The sequence below is a fragment of the Entelurus aequoreus genome, linkage group LG21 (assembly GCF_033978785.1).
Source record: "Entelurus aequoreus isolate RoL-2023_Sb linkage group LG21, RoL_Eaeq_v1.1, whole genome shotgun sequence".
NCBI lineage: Eukaryota > Metazoa > Chordata > Actinopteri > Syngnathiformes > Syngnathidae > Entelurus > Entelurus aequoreus.
In genome coordinates, this window is record NC_084751.1 from 6,599,635 (window position 1) to 6,618,522 (window position 18,888).

Sequence of the window (18,888 nt, forward strand, 5' to 3'; positions counted from 1 at the left end):
GTTAAACATAAATGTTTTAATGAACTATTTACAAAATGAAAATAGTAATTTACTGCTGCAACAATCAAACAGGTACATCAAGGTGTGACGTCACAACTGACGAGACAACAGTGATTGGCTGTGGCAAAAGCAAAGGATGGATTTTTTTTTTTTTTAAGTTTTGCATAGTAATAAGTTGACGGGAGCGCAAATTTCCCTTGGTTGAGCAACCTGAACTCCGCTGGTGTGGCATGGCGAGCATCACGGGAGGAATGGGTCACGGCCAAGACGTTACACAAAGTGGACAAAGAAAACTAAACAAGTGCTCTGACGTCAGGCCACCTCCAAAGGGGCGGGGCACCATCCTAAATGCAGCTGTTTATTTAGATGAGGGGGAGGGATGTGGTGTTTTTTTTTATTATTTTGTTATTTGTCACTCCACTAAAATGTACATGGGAATTACAAGCAAACTAATGATAGAAAAACACCCTTTGGCCATATTGGGAGGAGTCGCTACATAGTGCGCTAGGCGTGTACACAGCACGTATGAACACCACTAAGCCTCCAAGTACATACTACACAAACCATACTGTAACATGTCGGGAAAGGCTTCTATCTGCGTCGTGTTCACTAAAAACTGTGAAAGAATTAGACTGATGTTTGAATATCAAACAACAGGAGCCACTCCGAGTCCGCTCAGGTTCACCGCTGGCCCGAGGATTTGTCCTCGCAGAGCGAGTCGCCCTCGTCCGAATCCGTGCGGCCGTACGCTCGGCAGCCCGAGATGCTTCGCATCCTGGGCCTGCTGGGGTGCTCGCCTTCCGTCTCGGGCTCGGGGGCGGGGTCTTCGGGCAAGGGGAAGTTTCGTCGCTCCCACGGCGCCACAGTCTGGAAACAGGAGTTCATGACAACAAGACAGCTGAAAATGATGTGACATCATCTGAGAATGTATTTGTTATAGATAACTATCACTTTTCATCATTGATAGGTGTGTTTTAATACCATGACTGGACAATTTGTTTGCTTTAATTAAATGTTTTTGAAACAGCTCAACACAAAAAAAGAATTAGAACAAATACCTGCATCTGCTAGATTTTGTATTTTGCAGGAATAGCAAATTTGTATTCCTGCTGTAGGAGCACTTGCATTCAGAGGAGGAGCTACGCTTCAATGTTTAGATAGCAGTTTCAGGCATTAATAACACAAAATGTGCATTGTTACGATCGTACTGTGTCAAAGGGGTTTGCTAATGTACCTGCTTGTGTACATTACATCTTGTACAAGTTCATGGTCTTCATATCTCTGCATGACAATGTTTTAATAAAATGTCATGCTTATCCTGTTTTGTAATTACGGACCATCAATCAGAACAGGTTCTAAAAGAATCGACTGCAGTGATGGTGATATTGTGTAGTCAACTGTAATGACCCCATGTGGGCTGCAGAGGGCAGCAGCAGGCATGCCTGCAGTATTAAACTTAGTCTCAGTGGGAGTGAAGAAGAAGAAGAAGAAGAGAAAGTGTTTGAGGATGTCACTTCTGTCTGTTTAGTAGGACAGTGCTATTTGTCCACATAAATAAAAGAATGCCTTGCTCAAAGACAGTCTACTGCAGCTATTACAGTACACTTTATTTCAATCTACGTTTACTTAGGTAGAAATATCACAGATTATATTGCAAAACAGACTATTTTTTGTTGGTTAGAGCGGACGTCACGCATAGCACTACTATTGTGAAGCTGGACGTGTGAGAAAAGACTGGACGTATTTGGACGATTAAAGTGACTTTAGAGCTTTTATTCCCTCTTAATAAAGCAGTTCAAGTAACAATCTCCATTGAATGTTTGGACTGCAAACATGGACGTGAACAAGCGACAAAGTTCGCCAGCAGCGTTTGTTCCAATGTCGTCGTCGTCACGGTGATTGCAGATAAAATTGTCTTGTCCTTAAAAGGACTTGTCATGGCTTTGGACCTGACATGTCTACAATGTCCCACTTTCTTTGTGCAGCTCTATGTCTGTGCTAGTGGCTCCAGTTCTTTCTTTGTGCAGCTCTATGTCTGTGCTAGTGGCTCCAGTTCTTTCTTTGTGCAGCTCTATGTCTGTGCTAGTGGCTCCAGTTCTTTCTTTGTGCAGCTCTATGTCTGTGCTAGTGGCTCCAGTTCTTTCTTTGTGCAGCTCTATGTCTGTGCTAGTGGCTCCAGTTCTTTCTTTGTGCAGCTCTATGTCTGTGCTAGTGGCTCCAGTTCTTTCTTTGTGCAGCTCTATGTCTGTGCTAGTGGCTCCAGTTCTTTCTTTGTGCAGCTCTATGTCTGTGCTAGTGGGTCCAGTTCTTTCTTTGTGCAGCTCTATGTCTGTGCTAGTGGCTCCACAGCAACTGGACGACATTACATTTCCTCAATCTACGGAACGGGCCGAGGGTCAAAACGTTAATTACGCGTAAAAAAAAGATAGCCTCTAAAGAAGATTATAGTTAACCATTAACTTTAACAGCTTTTTCTGTATTGGTAGCAGCAGCTGCCAGTTGTGGTGGTGTGATGGCGACAACAAATGTTGCTTCGTTGGTCACACCAGAAAAATGATGGCCAACTTGTAATGTTGAAGTTCTTAAGGCCTGTGGACTAGGCCTAGATTTAGGCTAAATCCATGTAATGACTCTGATCAGGTCTAATCAACTGGAGACATACCCTTTCTTCGAAGGTGAAGTCTGGCGTTGAGCAGCGCGTGTCCTCGCTGGACAGAAGTCGATGGGAGTCTCTGGAACACGGCGTGTGAGGGTTGGAGGCGGTGTCGGGGCTGGCGGGACTCAAGGGTGACGGCACATGGCCGTAGTCGTGCAGCATGGGGTAGTGGCTGGGGTCGGGCGAGGCGGGCTGAGGGGTGGAGGGGTTGGTGCCGCAGAACAGCGGGGTGGTGCGGCCGTCCACAGACTTGTAGGACCTGACGGCGACAAGGACAGCGGCGTCAGCGGCGTACCTGGACCGGCGAGCGGACCGCAGCGTGTCATCACCTGCTGCCCCTCCTCTTGGCCGGAGCCAAGGCCATCCAGGTCCAGCGAGAGCGCTCCTGGTCCTCGTAGGGCTGATGCAGCTGGATGAAGGCGGCGTCCGACAAGTCCTCCACCTGCACGCACACACACGCCATCAGAGACCTCGTTAGCGTCCGCCGCCCGCTAACCACTCACCTCACGCTCGTCCTCGTCCTCTGCCGCCGGCTGAGCCAGGACATCCACAGCTCGCCAACTGCACACAGCGGGGAGCAGGTCAACGGGGGCAGCGGTCAAGATGGCCATGGAACATACCTTGGCGTGAGGATCTCCTTGTACTGCAGCTTCTCCACTCGCGTGGTGGCAGCGACCGACATGGGAATGACGATGTTGTTGATGTCAAAGGAGCTTTCTCCCCGCCGCCTCTTGATGGGTAGCTGCTGGAGCACAAGCACATGTCATCTTGCCTCTCACTCACAATCATTGACTTGTTGTTAGCTGATGAAAGTCACCAATAACCCTCCATATAAATGTGTCTATACGTACACAATTAAATGTGTGTATACATCATACATAAATGTGTGTATACATCATACATAAATGTGTGTATACATCATACATAAATGTGTGTATACATACATAAATGTGTATACACATACATAAATGTGTATACACATACATAAATGTGTATACACATACATAAATACATACACATTTAAATGTGTCTATACATACACATAAATGTGTGTATACATACACATGTGTATACATACAAATAAATGTGTGTATACATACATAAATATGTGTATACATACATAAATATGTGTATACATACAGACATGTGTGTATACATACACATAAATGTGTGTATACATACACATAAATGTGTGTATACATACATAAACGTGTGTATACATACACGTGTGTATACATACATGTGTGTATACATACATAAATGTGTGTATACATACATAAGTGTGTATACATACATAAATGTGTGTATACATACACATAAATGTGTGTATACATACATACATGTGTGTATACATACATAAATGTGTGTATACATACATAAATGTGTGTATACATACATAAATGTGTGTATACATACATAAACGTGTGTATACATACATAAACGTGTGTATACATACATACACGTGTGTATATATACATAAACGTGTGTATACACACACAAATGTGTGTATATATACATAAACGTGTGTATACACACACAAATGTGTGTATACATACATAAATGTGTGCATACATACACGTGTGTATACATACACGTGTGTATACATACATACACGTGTGTATACATACACATAAATGTGTGTATACATACACATAATGTGTGTATACATACACATAATGTGTGTATACATACATAAACGTGTGTATACATACATAAATGTGTGTATACATACACGTGTGTATACATACACGTGTGTATACATACATACATGTGTGTATACATACATAAACGTGTGTATACATACATAAATGTGTGTATACATACACGTGTGTATACATACACGTGTGTATACATACATACACGTGTGTATACATACACATAAATGTGTGTATACATACACATAATGTGTGTATACATACACATAATGTGTGTATACATACATAAACGTGTGTATACATACATAAACGTGTGTATACATACACGTGTGTATACATACATACACGTGTGTATACATACATAAACGTGTGTATACATACACAACCGTGTGTATACATACATAAATGTGTGTATACATACACGTGTGTATACATACATAAACGTGTGTATACATACATAAATGTGTGTATACATACATTAATATGTATACATACATAAATATGTATACATACATAAGTGTGTATACATACATAAATGTGTGTATACATACATAAATACATACACATAAATGTGTGTATACATACACATAAATGTGTGTATACATACACATATAAATGTGTGTATACATACACATAAATGTGTGTATACATACACATAAATGTGTGTATACATACACATAAATGTGTGTATACATACACATAAATGTGTGTATACATACATAAATACATACACGTGTGTATACATACATACACATTTATATGTGTGTATACATACAAATGTGTGTATACATACACATTAATGTGTATACATACACATATAAATGTGTGTATACATACATAAATGCATACACATAAATGTGTGTATACATACAGTAACACACATCAATATGTCATCTGTACAATATTGACCACGTTTTGGTCATTTTAGGCATAACTGAAATAAAGGTAATAAAACATGAAACAATACTTGACACATGCTGTAATATGATCATGTTTTGCTGTCCTGTCACATTGTGTTGTGTACTACAAACTAAAAGCCAGATTGCTGTCCTATCACATTGTGTTGTGTACTACAAACCAGAAGCCACAGATTGTGTTGTGTACTACAAAGTAGAAGCCACAGATTGTGTTGTGTACTAAAAAGTAGAAGCCACAGATTGTGTTGTGTATTACAAAGTAAAAGCCACAGATTGTGTTGTGTACTACAAACCAGAAGCCACAGATTGTGTTGTGTACTACAAAGTAAAAGCCACAGATTGTGTTGTGTACTACAAAGTAGAAGCCACAGTGTGTGTTGTGTACTACAGACTAGAAGCCACAGATTGTGTTGTGTACTACAAACTAGAAGCCACAGATTATGTTGTGTAAACTAGAAGCCACAGATTGTGTTGTGTAGTACAGACTAGAAGCCACATATTGTGTTGTGTACTACAAACTAGAAGCCACAGATTATGTTGTGTAAACTAGAAGCCACAGATTGTGTTGTGTAGTACAGACTAGAAGCCACATATTGTGTTGTGTACTACAGACTAGAAGCCACAGATTATGTTGTGTAAACTAGAAGCCACAGATTGTGTTGTGTAGTACAGACTAAAAGCCACAGATTGTGTTGTGTACTACAAACTAGAAGCCACAGATTATGTTGTGTAAACTAGAAGCCACAGATTGTGTTGTGTAGTACAGACTAGAAGCCACATATTGTGTTGTGTACTACAGACTAGAAGCCTCATATTGTGTTGTGTACTACAAAGTAGAAGCCACAGATTGTGTTGTGTACTACAAAGTAAAAGCCACAGATTGTGTTGTGTACTACAAAGTAAAAGCCACATATTGTGTTGTGTACTACAAAGTAGAAGCCACATATTGTGTTGTGTACTACAAAGTAGAAGCCATATATTGTGTTGTGTACTACAAAGTAGAAGCCACATATTGTGTTGTGTACTACAAAGTAGAAGCCACAGATTGTGTTGTGTACTACAGACTAGAAGCCACAGTGTGTGTTGTGTACTACAGACTAGAAGCCACATGCTATGAGTGCATGTCAGGATAGAGGTCTTACAGCGGCGCCCAGTGGCGTGGTGATGTCTGAGGAGGTGGACAGCTGGCGTGTGACGGGGCTGTGCAGAGATGGACAAGGAGTGCTGGTGTCCACATAGAGTTTGGGTGAGGCTGCAGAAGAAAAGAAGGTCAGCACCCTGACATTACAGAGGGTGTGCTGGCTGGCACTCACAGTCGCTCCTGTCCAACGAGGGCTCTCGCAGTCTCTTGCGGCTGTAGTTCCTCTCGTAGGGCGTGACGTGTAGTCGCTCCGTCTTGCAGGCGGCGCCACTCTCCAGCATCCTCAGCTTGTCAGCACGACTCTTGTAGTGTCCCAGTCCTGCAAGTGAGCGCAGGGTCAGGGTCAAGGTCAAGGTCAGTGCCAGGGTCTGCCAGCATGCTGCGGGAGCGCCTGCACTCACGGACTGCCATCAGCGAGCTGGCAAACTTGTGCTTCTCTTTGGACGAGGACAGCTTGTGCTTGAGCGACAGCTTCTTCAGAGGCTTACTCCTCTCCAGCGAGCGGCTGCTGAGGGAGCTCTTCATCACCTGCTGCAGACGCAGGCCGATACAGACGTCTGCTGGGCACAAGAAAGCATCAGCAGCGTCACCCTCACCTGTGTCACACTAACATGTGCCCACACACCATCGGGGAAGGAGAGGACGGGGTGGACGCCAAGGTCCAGTCTTGACAGGCGCTCCAGGGTGGGCAGCTCATACTGGGGGTCTTCTCTGGGGGTGGGCCGGCCACCGCACATGACGCAGCTGGGGTTGACTCTGCACGTGCACGCCATGCTTCTGGACACCTGCACACAGGTAAGGCAGACATTTTCACTCCACTCTTTGGCCCCACTCTTGGAGGGAACCATTCCATTCTTCATGATAATTGACTACATTCCTCCATAGAACCAACATCTCTGATACATGTGTATCTAAGTGCAGATATTATTGACTACATCCCTCCATAGAACCAACATCTCTGATACATGTGTATCTAAGTGCAGATATCATTGACTACATCCCTCCATAGAACCAACATCTCTGATACATGTGTATCTAAGTGCAAATATTATTGACTACATCCCTCCATAGAACCAACATCTCTGATACATGTGTATCTAAGTGCAAATATCATTGACTACATCCCTCCATAGAACCAACATCTCTGATACATGTGTATCTAAGTGCAAATATTATTGACTACATCCCTCCATAGAACCAACATCTCTGATACATGTGTATCTAAGTGCAGATATTATTGACTACATCCCTCCATAGAACCAACATCTCTGATACATGTGTATCTATCAATCAATCAATCAATCAATCAATGTTTATTTATATAGCCCTAAATCACTAGTGTCTCAAAGGGCTGTACAAGCCACAACGACATCCTCGGTGTCGAGTGGGTCTGACATATCTAACTGCAAATATCATTGACTACATCCCTCCATAGAACCAACATCTCTGATATATGTGTATCTAACTGCAAATATCATTGACTACATCCCTCCATAGAACCAACATCTCTGATACATGTGTATCTAAGTGCAAATATCATTGACTACATCCCTCCATAGAACCAACATCTCTGATACATGTGTATCTAAGTGCAGATATTATTGACTACATCCCTCCATACAACCAACATCTCTAATACATGTGTATCTAAGTGCAGATATTATTGACTACATCCCTCCATAGAACCAACATCTCTGATACATGTGTATCTAAGTGCAGATATTATTGACTACATCCCTCCATAGAACCAACATCTCTAATACATGTGTATCTAACTGCAAATATCATTGACTACATCCCTCCATAGAACCAACATCTCTGATACATGTGTATCTAAGTGCAGATATTATTGACTACATTCCTCCATAGAACCAACATCTCTGATACATGTGTATCTAAGTGCAGGTATTATTGACTACATCCCTCCATAGAACCAACATCTCTGATACATGTGTATTTAAGTGCAAATATCATTGACTACATCCCTCCATACAACCAACATCTCTGATACATGTGTATCTAAGTGCAGATATTATTGACTACATCCCTCCATAGAACCAACATCTCTGATACATGTGTATCTAAGTGCAGATATTATTGACTACATCCCTCCATAGAACCAACATCTCTGATACATGTGTATCTAAGTGCAGATATCATTGACTACATCCCTCCATAGAACCAACATCTCTGATACATGTGTATCTAAGTGCAGATATTATTGACTACATCCCTCCATAGAACCAACATCTCTGATACATGTGTATCTAACTGCAAATATCATTGACTACATCCCTCCATAGAACCAACATCTCTGATACATGTGTATCTAAGTGCAGATATTATTGACTACATTCCTCCATAGAACCAACATCTCTGATACATGTGTATCTAAGTGCAGGTATTATTGACTATATCCCTCCATAGAACCAACATCTCTGATACATGTGTATCTAACTGCAAATATTATTGACTACATCCCTCCATAGAACCAACATCTCTGATACATGTGTATCTAAGTGCAAATATCATTGACTACATCCCTCCATAGAACCAACATCTCTGATACATGTGTATCTAAGTGCAGATATTATTGACTACATCCCTCCATAGAACCAACATCTCTGATACACGTGTATCTAAGTGCAGATATTATTGACTACATCCCTCCATAGAACCAACATCTCTGATACATGTGTATCTAAGTGCAGATATTATTGACTACATCCCTCCATAGAACCAACATCTCTGATACATGTGTATCTTACTGCAAATATCATTGACTACATCCCTCCATAGAACCAACATATCTGATACATGTGTATCTAACTGAAATATCATTGCCTACATCCCTCCATAGAACCAACATCTCTGATACATGTGTATCTAACTGAAATATCATTGACTACATCCCTCCATAGAACCAACATCTCTGATACATGTGTATCTAAGTGCAGATATTATTGACTACATCCCTCCATAGAACCAACATCTCTAATACATGTGTATCAAAGTGCAAATATCATTGACTACATCCCTCCATAGAACCAACATCTCTGATACATGTGTATCTAAGTGCAAATATCATTGACTACATCCCTCCATAGAACCAACATCTCTGATACATGTGTATCTAACTGAAATATCATTGCCTACATCCCTCCATAGAACCAACATCTCTGATACATGTGTATCTAACTGAAATATCATTGACTACATCCCTCCATAGAACCAACATCTCTGATACATGTGTATCTAAGTGCAGATATTATTGACTACATCCCTCCATAGAACCAACATCTCTAATACATGTGTATCAAAGTGCAAATATCATTGACTACATCCCTCCATAGAACCAACATCTCTGATACATGTGTATCTAAGTGCAAATATCATTGACTACATCCCTCCATAGAACCAACATCTCTGATACATGTGTATCTAAGTGCAAATATCATTGACTACATCCCTCCATAGAACCAACATCTCTGATACATGTGTATCTAAGTGCAGATATCATTGACTACATCCCTCCATAGAACCAACATCTCTGATACATGTGTATCTAAGTGCAAATATCATTGACTACATCCCTCCATAGAACCAACATCTCTGATACATGTGTATCTAACTGAAATATCATTGACTACATCCCTCCATAGAACCAACATCTCTGATACATGTGTATCTAAGTGCAGATATTATTGACTACATCCCTCCATAGAACCAACATCTCTGATACATGTGTATCTAAGTGCAAATATCATTGACTACATCCCTCCATAGAACCAACATCTCTGATACATGTGTATCTAACTGAAATATTATTGACTACATCCCTCCATAGAACCAACATCTCTGATACATGTGTATCTAAGTGCAGATATTATTGACTACATCCCTCCATAGAACCAACATCTCTGATACATGTGTATCTAACTGCAAATATTATTGACTACATCCCTCCATAGAACCAACATCTCTGATACATGTGTATCTAAGTGCAAATATCATTGACTACATCCCTCCATAGAACCAACATCTCTGATACATGTGTATCTAAGTGCAAATATCATTGACTACATCCCTCCATAGAACCAACATCTCTGATACATGTGTATCTAAGTGCAAATATCATTGACTAAATCCCTCCATAGAACCAACATCTCTGATACACGTGTATCTAACTGCAAATATCATTGACTACATCCCTCCATAGAACCAACATCTCTGATACACGTGTATCTAACTGCAAATATCATTGACTACATCCCTCCATAGAACCAACATCTCTGATACATGTGTATCTAAGTGCAAATATCATTGACTAAATCCCTCCATTGAACCAACATCTCTGATGCATGTGTATCTAAGTGCAAATATCATTGACTACATCCCTCCATAGAACCAACATCTCTGATACATGTGTATCTAAGTGCAAATATAATTGACTACATCCCTCCATAGAACCAACATCTCTGATACATGTGTATCTAAGTGCAAATATAATTGACTACATCCCTCCATAGAACCAACATCTCTGATACATGTGTATCTAAGTGCAGATATCATTGACTACATCCCTCCATAGAACCAACATCTCTGATACATGTGTATCTAAATGGTAAATGGGTTGTACTTGTCTAGCGCTTTTCTACCTTTTTAAGGAACTCAAAGCGCTTTGACACTATTTCCACATTCACACACACACTAACTGCAAATATCATTGACTACATCCCTCCATAGAACCAACATCTCTGATACATGTGTATCTAACTGCAAATATCATTGACTACATCCCTCCATAGAACCACCATCTCTGATACATGTGTATCTAACTGCAAATATCATTGACTACATCCCTCCATAGAACCAACATCTCTGATACATGTGTATCTAAGTGCAAATATCATTGACTACATCCCTCCATAGAACCAACATCTCTGATACATGTGTATCTAAGTGCAAATATCATTGACTAAATCCCTCCATTGAACCAACATCTCTGATGCATGTGTATCTAAGTGCAAATATCATTGACTACATCCCTCCATAGAACCAACATCTCTGATACATGTGTATCTAAGTGCAGATATCATTGACTACATCCCTCCATAGAACCAACATCTCTGATACATGTGTATCTAAGTGCAAATATCATTGACTACATCCCTCCATAGAACCAACATCTCTGATACATGTGTATCTAACTGAAATATCATTGCCTACATCCCTCCATAGAACCAACATCTCTGATACATGTGTATCTAACTGAAATATCATTGACTACATCCCTCCATAGAACCAACATCTCTGATACATGTGTATCTAAGTGCAGATATTATTGACTACATCCCTCCATAGAACCAACATCTCTAATACATGTGTATCAAAGTGCAAATATCATTGACTACATCCCTCCATAGAACCAACATCTCTGATACATGTGTATCTAAGTGCAAATATCATTGACTACATCCCTCCATAGAACCAACATCTCTGATACATGTGTATCTAAGTGCAAATATCATTGACTACATCCCTCCATAGAACCAACATCTCTGATACATGTGTATCTAAGTGCAGATATCATTGACTACATCCCTCCATAGAACCAACATCTCTGATACATGTGTATCTAAGTGCAAATATCATTGACTACATCCCTCCATAGAACCAACATCTCTGATACATGTGTATCTAACTGAAATATCATTGACTACATCCCTCCATAGAACCAACATCTCTGATACATGTGTATCTAAGTGCAGATATTATTGACTACATCCCTCCATAGAACCAACATCTCTGATACATGTGTATCTAAGTGCAAATATCATTGACTACATCCCTCCATAGAACCAACATCTCTGATACATGTGTATCTAACTGAAATATTATTGACTACATCCCTCCATAGAACCAACATCTCTGATACATGTGTATCTAAGTGCAGATATTATTGACTACATCCCTCCATAGAACCAACATCTCTGATACATGTGTATCTAACTGCAAATATTATTGACTACATCCCTCCATAGAACCAACATCTCTGATACATGTGTATCTAAGTGCAAATATCATTGACTACATCCCTCCATAGAACCAACATCTCTGATACATGTGTATCTAAGTGCAAATATCATTGACTACATCCCTCCATAGAACCAACATCTCTGATACATGTGTATCTAAGTGCAAATATCATTGACTAAATCCCTCCATAGAACCAACATCTCTGATACACGTGTATCTAACTGCAAATATCATTGACTACATCCCTCCATAGAACCAACATCTCTGATACACGTGTATCTAACTGCAAATATCATTGACTACATCCCTCCATAGAACCAACATCTCTGATACATGTGTATCTAAGTGCAAATATCATTGACTAAATCCCTCCATTGAACCAACATCTCTGATGCATGTGTATCTAAGTGCAAATATCATTGACTACATCCCTCCATAGAACCAACATCTCTGATACATGTGTATCTAAGTGCAAATATAATTGACTACATCCCTCCATAGAACCAACATCTCTGATACATGTGTATCTAAGTGCAAATATAATTGACTACATCCCTCCATAGAACCAACATCTCTGATACATGTGTATCTAAGTGCAGATATCATTGACTACATCCCTCCATAGAACCAACATCTCTGATACATGTGTATCTAAATGGTAAATGGGTTGTACTTGTCTAGCGCTTTTCTACCTTTTTAAGGAACTCAAAGCGCTTTGACACTATTTCCACATTCACACACACACTAACTGCAAATATCATTGACTACATCCCTCCATAGAACCAACATCTCTGATACATGTGTATCTAACTGCAAATATCATTGACTACATCCCTCCATAGAACCACCATCTCTGATACATGTGTATCTAACTGCAAATATCATTGACTACATCCCTCCATAGAACCAACATCTCTGATACATGTGTATCTAAGTGCAAATATCATTGACTACATCCCTCCATAGAACCAACATCTCTGATACATGTGTATCTAAGTGCAAATATCATTGACTAAATCCCTCCATTGAACCAACATCTCTGATGCATGTGTATCTAAGTGCAAATATCATTGACTACATCCCTCCATAGAACCAACATCTCTGATACATGTGTATCTAAGTGCAGATATCATTGACTACATCCCTCCATAGAACCAACATCTCTGATACATGTGTATCTTACTGCAAATATCATTGACTACATCCCTCCATAGAACCAACATCTCTGATACATGTGTATCTAAGTGCAGATATCATTGACTACATCCCTCCATAGAACCAACATCTCTGATACATGTGTATCTTACTGCAAATATCATTGACTACATCCCTCCATAGAACCAACATCTCTGATACATGTGTATCTAAGTGCAGATATCATTGACTACATCCCTCCATAGAACCAACATCTCTGATACATGTGTATCTAAGTGCAAATATCATTGACTACATCCCTCCATAGAACCAACATCTCTGATACATGTGTATCTAAGTGCAAATATCATTGACTAAATCCCTCCATAGAACCAACATCTCTGATACATGTGTATCTAACTGCAAATATCATTGACTACATCCCTCCATAGAACCAACATCTCTGATACACGTGTATCTAACTGCAAATATCATTGACTACATCCCTCCATAGAACCAACATCTCTGATACACGTGTATCTAACTGCAAATATCATTGACTACATCCCTCCATAGAACCAACATCTCTGATACACGTGTATCTAACTGCAAATATCATTGACTACATCCCTCCATAGAACCAACATCTCTGATACATGTGTATCTAAGTGCAGATATCATTGACTACATCCCTCCATAGAACCAACATCTCTGATACATGTGTATCTAAGTGCAAATATAATTGACTACATCCCTCCATAGAACCAACATCTCTGATACATGTGTATCTAAGTGCAAATATAATTGACTACATCCCTCCATAGAACCAACATCTCTGATACATGTGTATCTAAGTGCAGATATCATTGACTACATCCCTCCATAGAACCAACATCTCTGATACATGTGTATCTAAATGGTAAATGGGTTGTACTTGTCTAGCGCTTTTCTACCTTTTTAAGGAACTCAAAGCGCTTTGACACTATTTCCACATTCACACACACACTAACTGCAAATATCATTGACTACATCCCTCCATAGAACCAACATCTCTGATACATGTGTATCTAACTGCAAATATCATTGACTACATCCCTCCATAGAACCACCATCTCTGATACATGTGTATCTAACTGCAAATATCATTGACTACATCCCTCCATAGAACCAACATCTCTGATACATGTGTATCTAAGTGCAAATATCATTGACTACATCCCTCCATAGAACCAACATCTCTGATACATGTGTATCTAAGTGCAAATATCATTGACTAAATCCCTCCATAGAACCAACATCTCTGATACACGTGTATCTAACTGCAAATATCATTGACTACATCCCTCCATAGAACCAACATCTCTGATACATGTGTATCTAACTGCAAATATCATTGACTAAATCCCTCCATAGAACCAACATCTCTGATACATGTGTATCTAAGTGCAAATATCATTGACTAAATCCCTCCATTGAACCAACATCTCTGATGCATGTGTATCTAAGTGCAAATATCATTGACTACATCCCTCCATAGAACCAACATCTCTGATACATGTGTATCTAAGTGCAGATATCATTGACTACATCCCTCCATAGAACCAACATCTCTGATACATGTGTATCTTACTGCAAATATCATTGACTACATCCCTCCATAGAACCAACATCTCTGATACATGTGTATCTAAGTGCAGATATCATTGACTACATCCCTCCATAGAACCAACATCTCTGATACATGTGTATCTTACTGCAAATATCATTGACTACATCCCTCCATAGAACCAACATCTCTGATACATGTGTATCTAAGTGCAGATATCATTGACTACATCCCTCCATAGAACCAACATCTCTGATACATGTGTATCTTACTGCAAATATCATTGACTACATCCCTCCATAGAACCAACATCTCTGATACATGTGTATCTAACTGCAAATATCATTGACTACATCCCTCCATAGAACCAACATCTCTGATACATGTGTATCTAAGTGCAGATATCATTGACTACATCCCTCCATAGAACCAACATCTCTGATACATGTGTATCTTACTGCAAATATCATTGACTACATCCCTCCATAGAACCAACATCTCTGATACATGTGTATCTAACTGCAAATATTATTGACTACATCCCTCCAAAGAACCAACATCTCTGATACATGTGTATCTAAATGGTAAATGGGTTGTACTTGTCTAGCGCTTTTCTACCTTTTTAAGGAACTCAAAGCGCTTTGACACTATTTCCACATTCACACACACACTAACTGCAAATATCATTGACTACATCCCTCCATAGAACCACCATCTCTGATACATGTGTATCTAACTGCAAATATCATTGACTACATCCCTCCATAGAACCAACATCTCTGATACATGTGTATCTAAGTGCAAATATCATTGACTACATCCCTCCATAGAACCAACATCTCTGATACATGTGTATCTAAGTGCAAATATCATTGACTACATCCCTCCATAGAACCAACATCTCTGATACATGTGTATCTAAGTGCAAATATCATTGACTACATCCCTCCATAGAACCAACATCTCTGATCCATGTGTGTCTAACTGCAAATATAATTGACTACATCTCTGATCCATGTGTATCTAACTGCAAATATCATTGACTACATCTCTGATACATGTGTATCTAACTGCAAATATAATTGACTACATCTCTGATCCATGTGTATCTAACTGCAAATATCATTGACTACATCTCTGATACATGTGTATCTAACTGCAAATATAATTTGACTACATCTCTGATACATGTGTATCTAACTGCAAATATCATTGACTACATCTCTGATACATGTGTATCTAACTGCAAATATCATTGACTACATCTCTGATACATGTGTATCTAACTGCAAATATAATTGACTACATCTCTGATCCATGTGTATCTAACTGCAAATATCATTGACTACATCTCTGATACATGTGTATCTAACTGCAAATATAATTGACTACATCTCTGATCCATGTGTATCTAACTGCAAATATCATTGACTACATCTCTGATACATGTGTATCTAACTGCAAATATAATTTGACTACATCTCTGATACATGTGTATCTAACTGCAAATATCATTGACTACATCTCTGATACATGTGTATCTAACTGCAAATATCATTGACTACATCTCTGATACATGTGTATCTAACTGCAAATATAATTGACTACATCTCTGATCCATGTGTATCTAACTGCAAATATCATTGACTACATCTCTGATACATGTGTATCTAACTGCAAATATCATTGACTACATCTCTGATACATGTGTATCTAACTGCAAATATCATTGACTACATCTCTGATACATGTGTATCTAACTGCAAATATCATTGACTACATCTCTGATACATGTGTATCTAACTGCAAATATCAATGACTACATCTCTGATACATGTGTATCTAACTGCAAATATAATTGACTACATCTCTGATCCATGTGTATCTAACTGCAAATATCATTGACTACATCTCTGATACATGTGCAGTGTCTCCCATAAACTGCCAAGATACCTGTGGCGGTGGGGGCGTGGTCACCATGACATCATCGAGTAATTTGCATAATTTACTACAATGATATGATTTTCTCTAAAAAGGCTCAAAAAATGTATACTTACTAATTAATAATAACAGTTTTGTTTTAAAAGTCCATCCATTTTACAATACAATTACAACACTTTATGTACATATTTATATACAGATTTGAACAATAAGTTATTCACTGAAATATATTTATTAATTGTGGTTCTTACAAAAAATATATCTTATAAAATATAAAAGCTAAAATGTCTCTTAAAGCTCTGCCCCTTTAATTAGTGCATACTAAATTTAACTTTAGCCTACTACTACAAGCATATTATTTACCAGCAACATAAAGTGAAACAGAGGCAGAGGTGTCCTGCCACAGTCAGTCAACCTCCTCCTCCTGCTGCTGCTGCTGAACAGGTCGCACTGGAGCTAGTCTCGCTCGCCAGACCCTCCTCCAGAGAAGAGGGAGACACTGGAGCTAATAAAAGCTGAACGCGCTAATAGGCCGCGATCGCGATCATCACACACACGCGGTCCCATACAGCACCTATACAACACTGCTGGCGCATCTTCTTGCTCCGACTCTTTCACTCGCTATGCTCACAAAGTCACGTTAGTTAGTCTGTATTAAAAGAGAAGCTTCAAGTGTGTATTGCTGGACAGAAGAGGAGCGCTGCCACCACTCCTTGTCATCCAGATAAGGTGCATTGGCTCGGCTCAGCTCTTTTTGTTAGTTTTTACTTGAAACTATACTACAATATTTTACAAAAGTAACAAATAAACAGAAAACTTGAACTTGTTTGCAAAGACGTCTTACCCTCGTATTTTGATCCGGTCGGTCCGTTCTTCTTTTACTTCTTCGTCGTCGTAGTCTTCTTCTTCTTCTTCTTCTGGCCCACCAGGTGAATTAAGTGCTATTGGGGGAGTTACAATGCATAGTAGGCTACCGCCACCTACTGCACTGGAATTGTAACTACAAGCTACAGTCACAGACAGAGTCCCATTGCTTTTATGAGCGGTCGAGCGAGTCAAAAGCCGAAAAATCTATTTGTGGCGGACGTAATTCTTTCGTGGCGGGCCGCCACAAATAAATGAATGTTTGGGAAACACTGATGTGTATCTAACTGCAAATATCATTGACTACATCTCTGATACATGTGTATCTAACTGCAAATATCATTGACTACATCTCTGATACATGTGTATCTAACTGCAAATATCATTGACTACATCTCTGATACATGTGTATCTAACTGCAAATATCATTGACTACATCTCTGATACATGTGTATCTAACTGCAAATATCATTGACTACATCTAATACATGTGTATCTAACTGCAAATATCATTGACTACATCTCTGATACATGTGTATCTAACTGCAAATATCATTGACTACATCTAATACATGTGTATCTAACTGCAAATATCATTGACTACATCTCTGATACATGTGTATCTAACTGCAAATATCATTGACTACATCTAATACATGTGTATCTAACTGCAAATATCATTGACTACATCAACTATATAATCAATCATCTACATCAACTATATAATCAAACTACCTCCTTAACTCTCTCTCTCTCCATATCCTACCAAGTCAGACCTACACTGTTCCAATATCCATTTCTCTGTTCTCAATTGTTGATGATAACAACCAAACCTAACACCCCCCCCCCCCCCCCCCCCCCCGTGTAAATAATTCAATGTGATTATCTTGTGTGATGACTGTATTATGATGATAGTATATATCTGATAGTATATA

The 18,888-nt window shown here is 39.3% G+C and overlaps 1 protein-coding gene across 4 annotated transcripts in view; it reads right to left on the bottom strand.

The window, feature by feature from the left end:
- Position 1: 1 nt before the first annotated feature.
- Positions 2-18,888, bottom strand: part of LOC133638233 (KAT8 regulatory NSL complex subunit 1-like) — a 64,687-nt gene continuing 45,800 nt past the window's right edge. For 3 of the 4 annotated variants that reach the window (XM_062030621.1, XM_062030622.1, XM_062030620.1), the window contains 9 exons: positions 6,995-7,154; positions 6,771-6,926; positions 6,542-6,688; positions 6,371-6,480; positions 3,277-3,401; positions 3,160-3,217; positions 2,986-3,098; positions 2,663-2,915; positions 2-867 (listed from right to left, as the gene is read on the bottom strand). In XM_062030621.1, coding sequence (XP_061886605.1) covers positions 682-867; positions 2,663-2,915; positions 2,986-3,098; positions 3,160-3,217; positions 3,277-3,401; positions 6,371-6,480; positions 6,542-6,688; positions 6,771-6,926; positions 6,995-7,154 — 1,308 coding nt within the window. In that variant the 3' untranslated portion in view covers positions 2-681. The remainder of the gene's footprint in view (positions 868-2,662; positions 2,916-2,985; positions 3,099-3,159; positions 3,218-3,276; positions 3,402-6,370; positions 6,481-6,541; positions 6,689-6,770; positions 6,927-6,994; positions 7,155-18,888) is intronic. The other variant, XM_062030624.1, reaches the window with a different exon arrangement.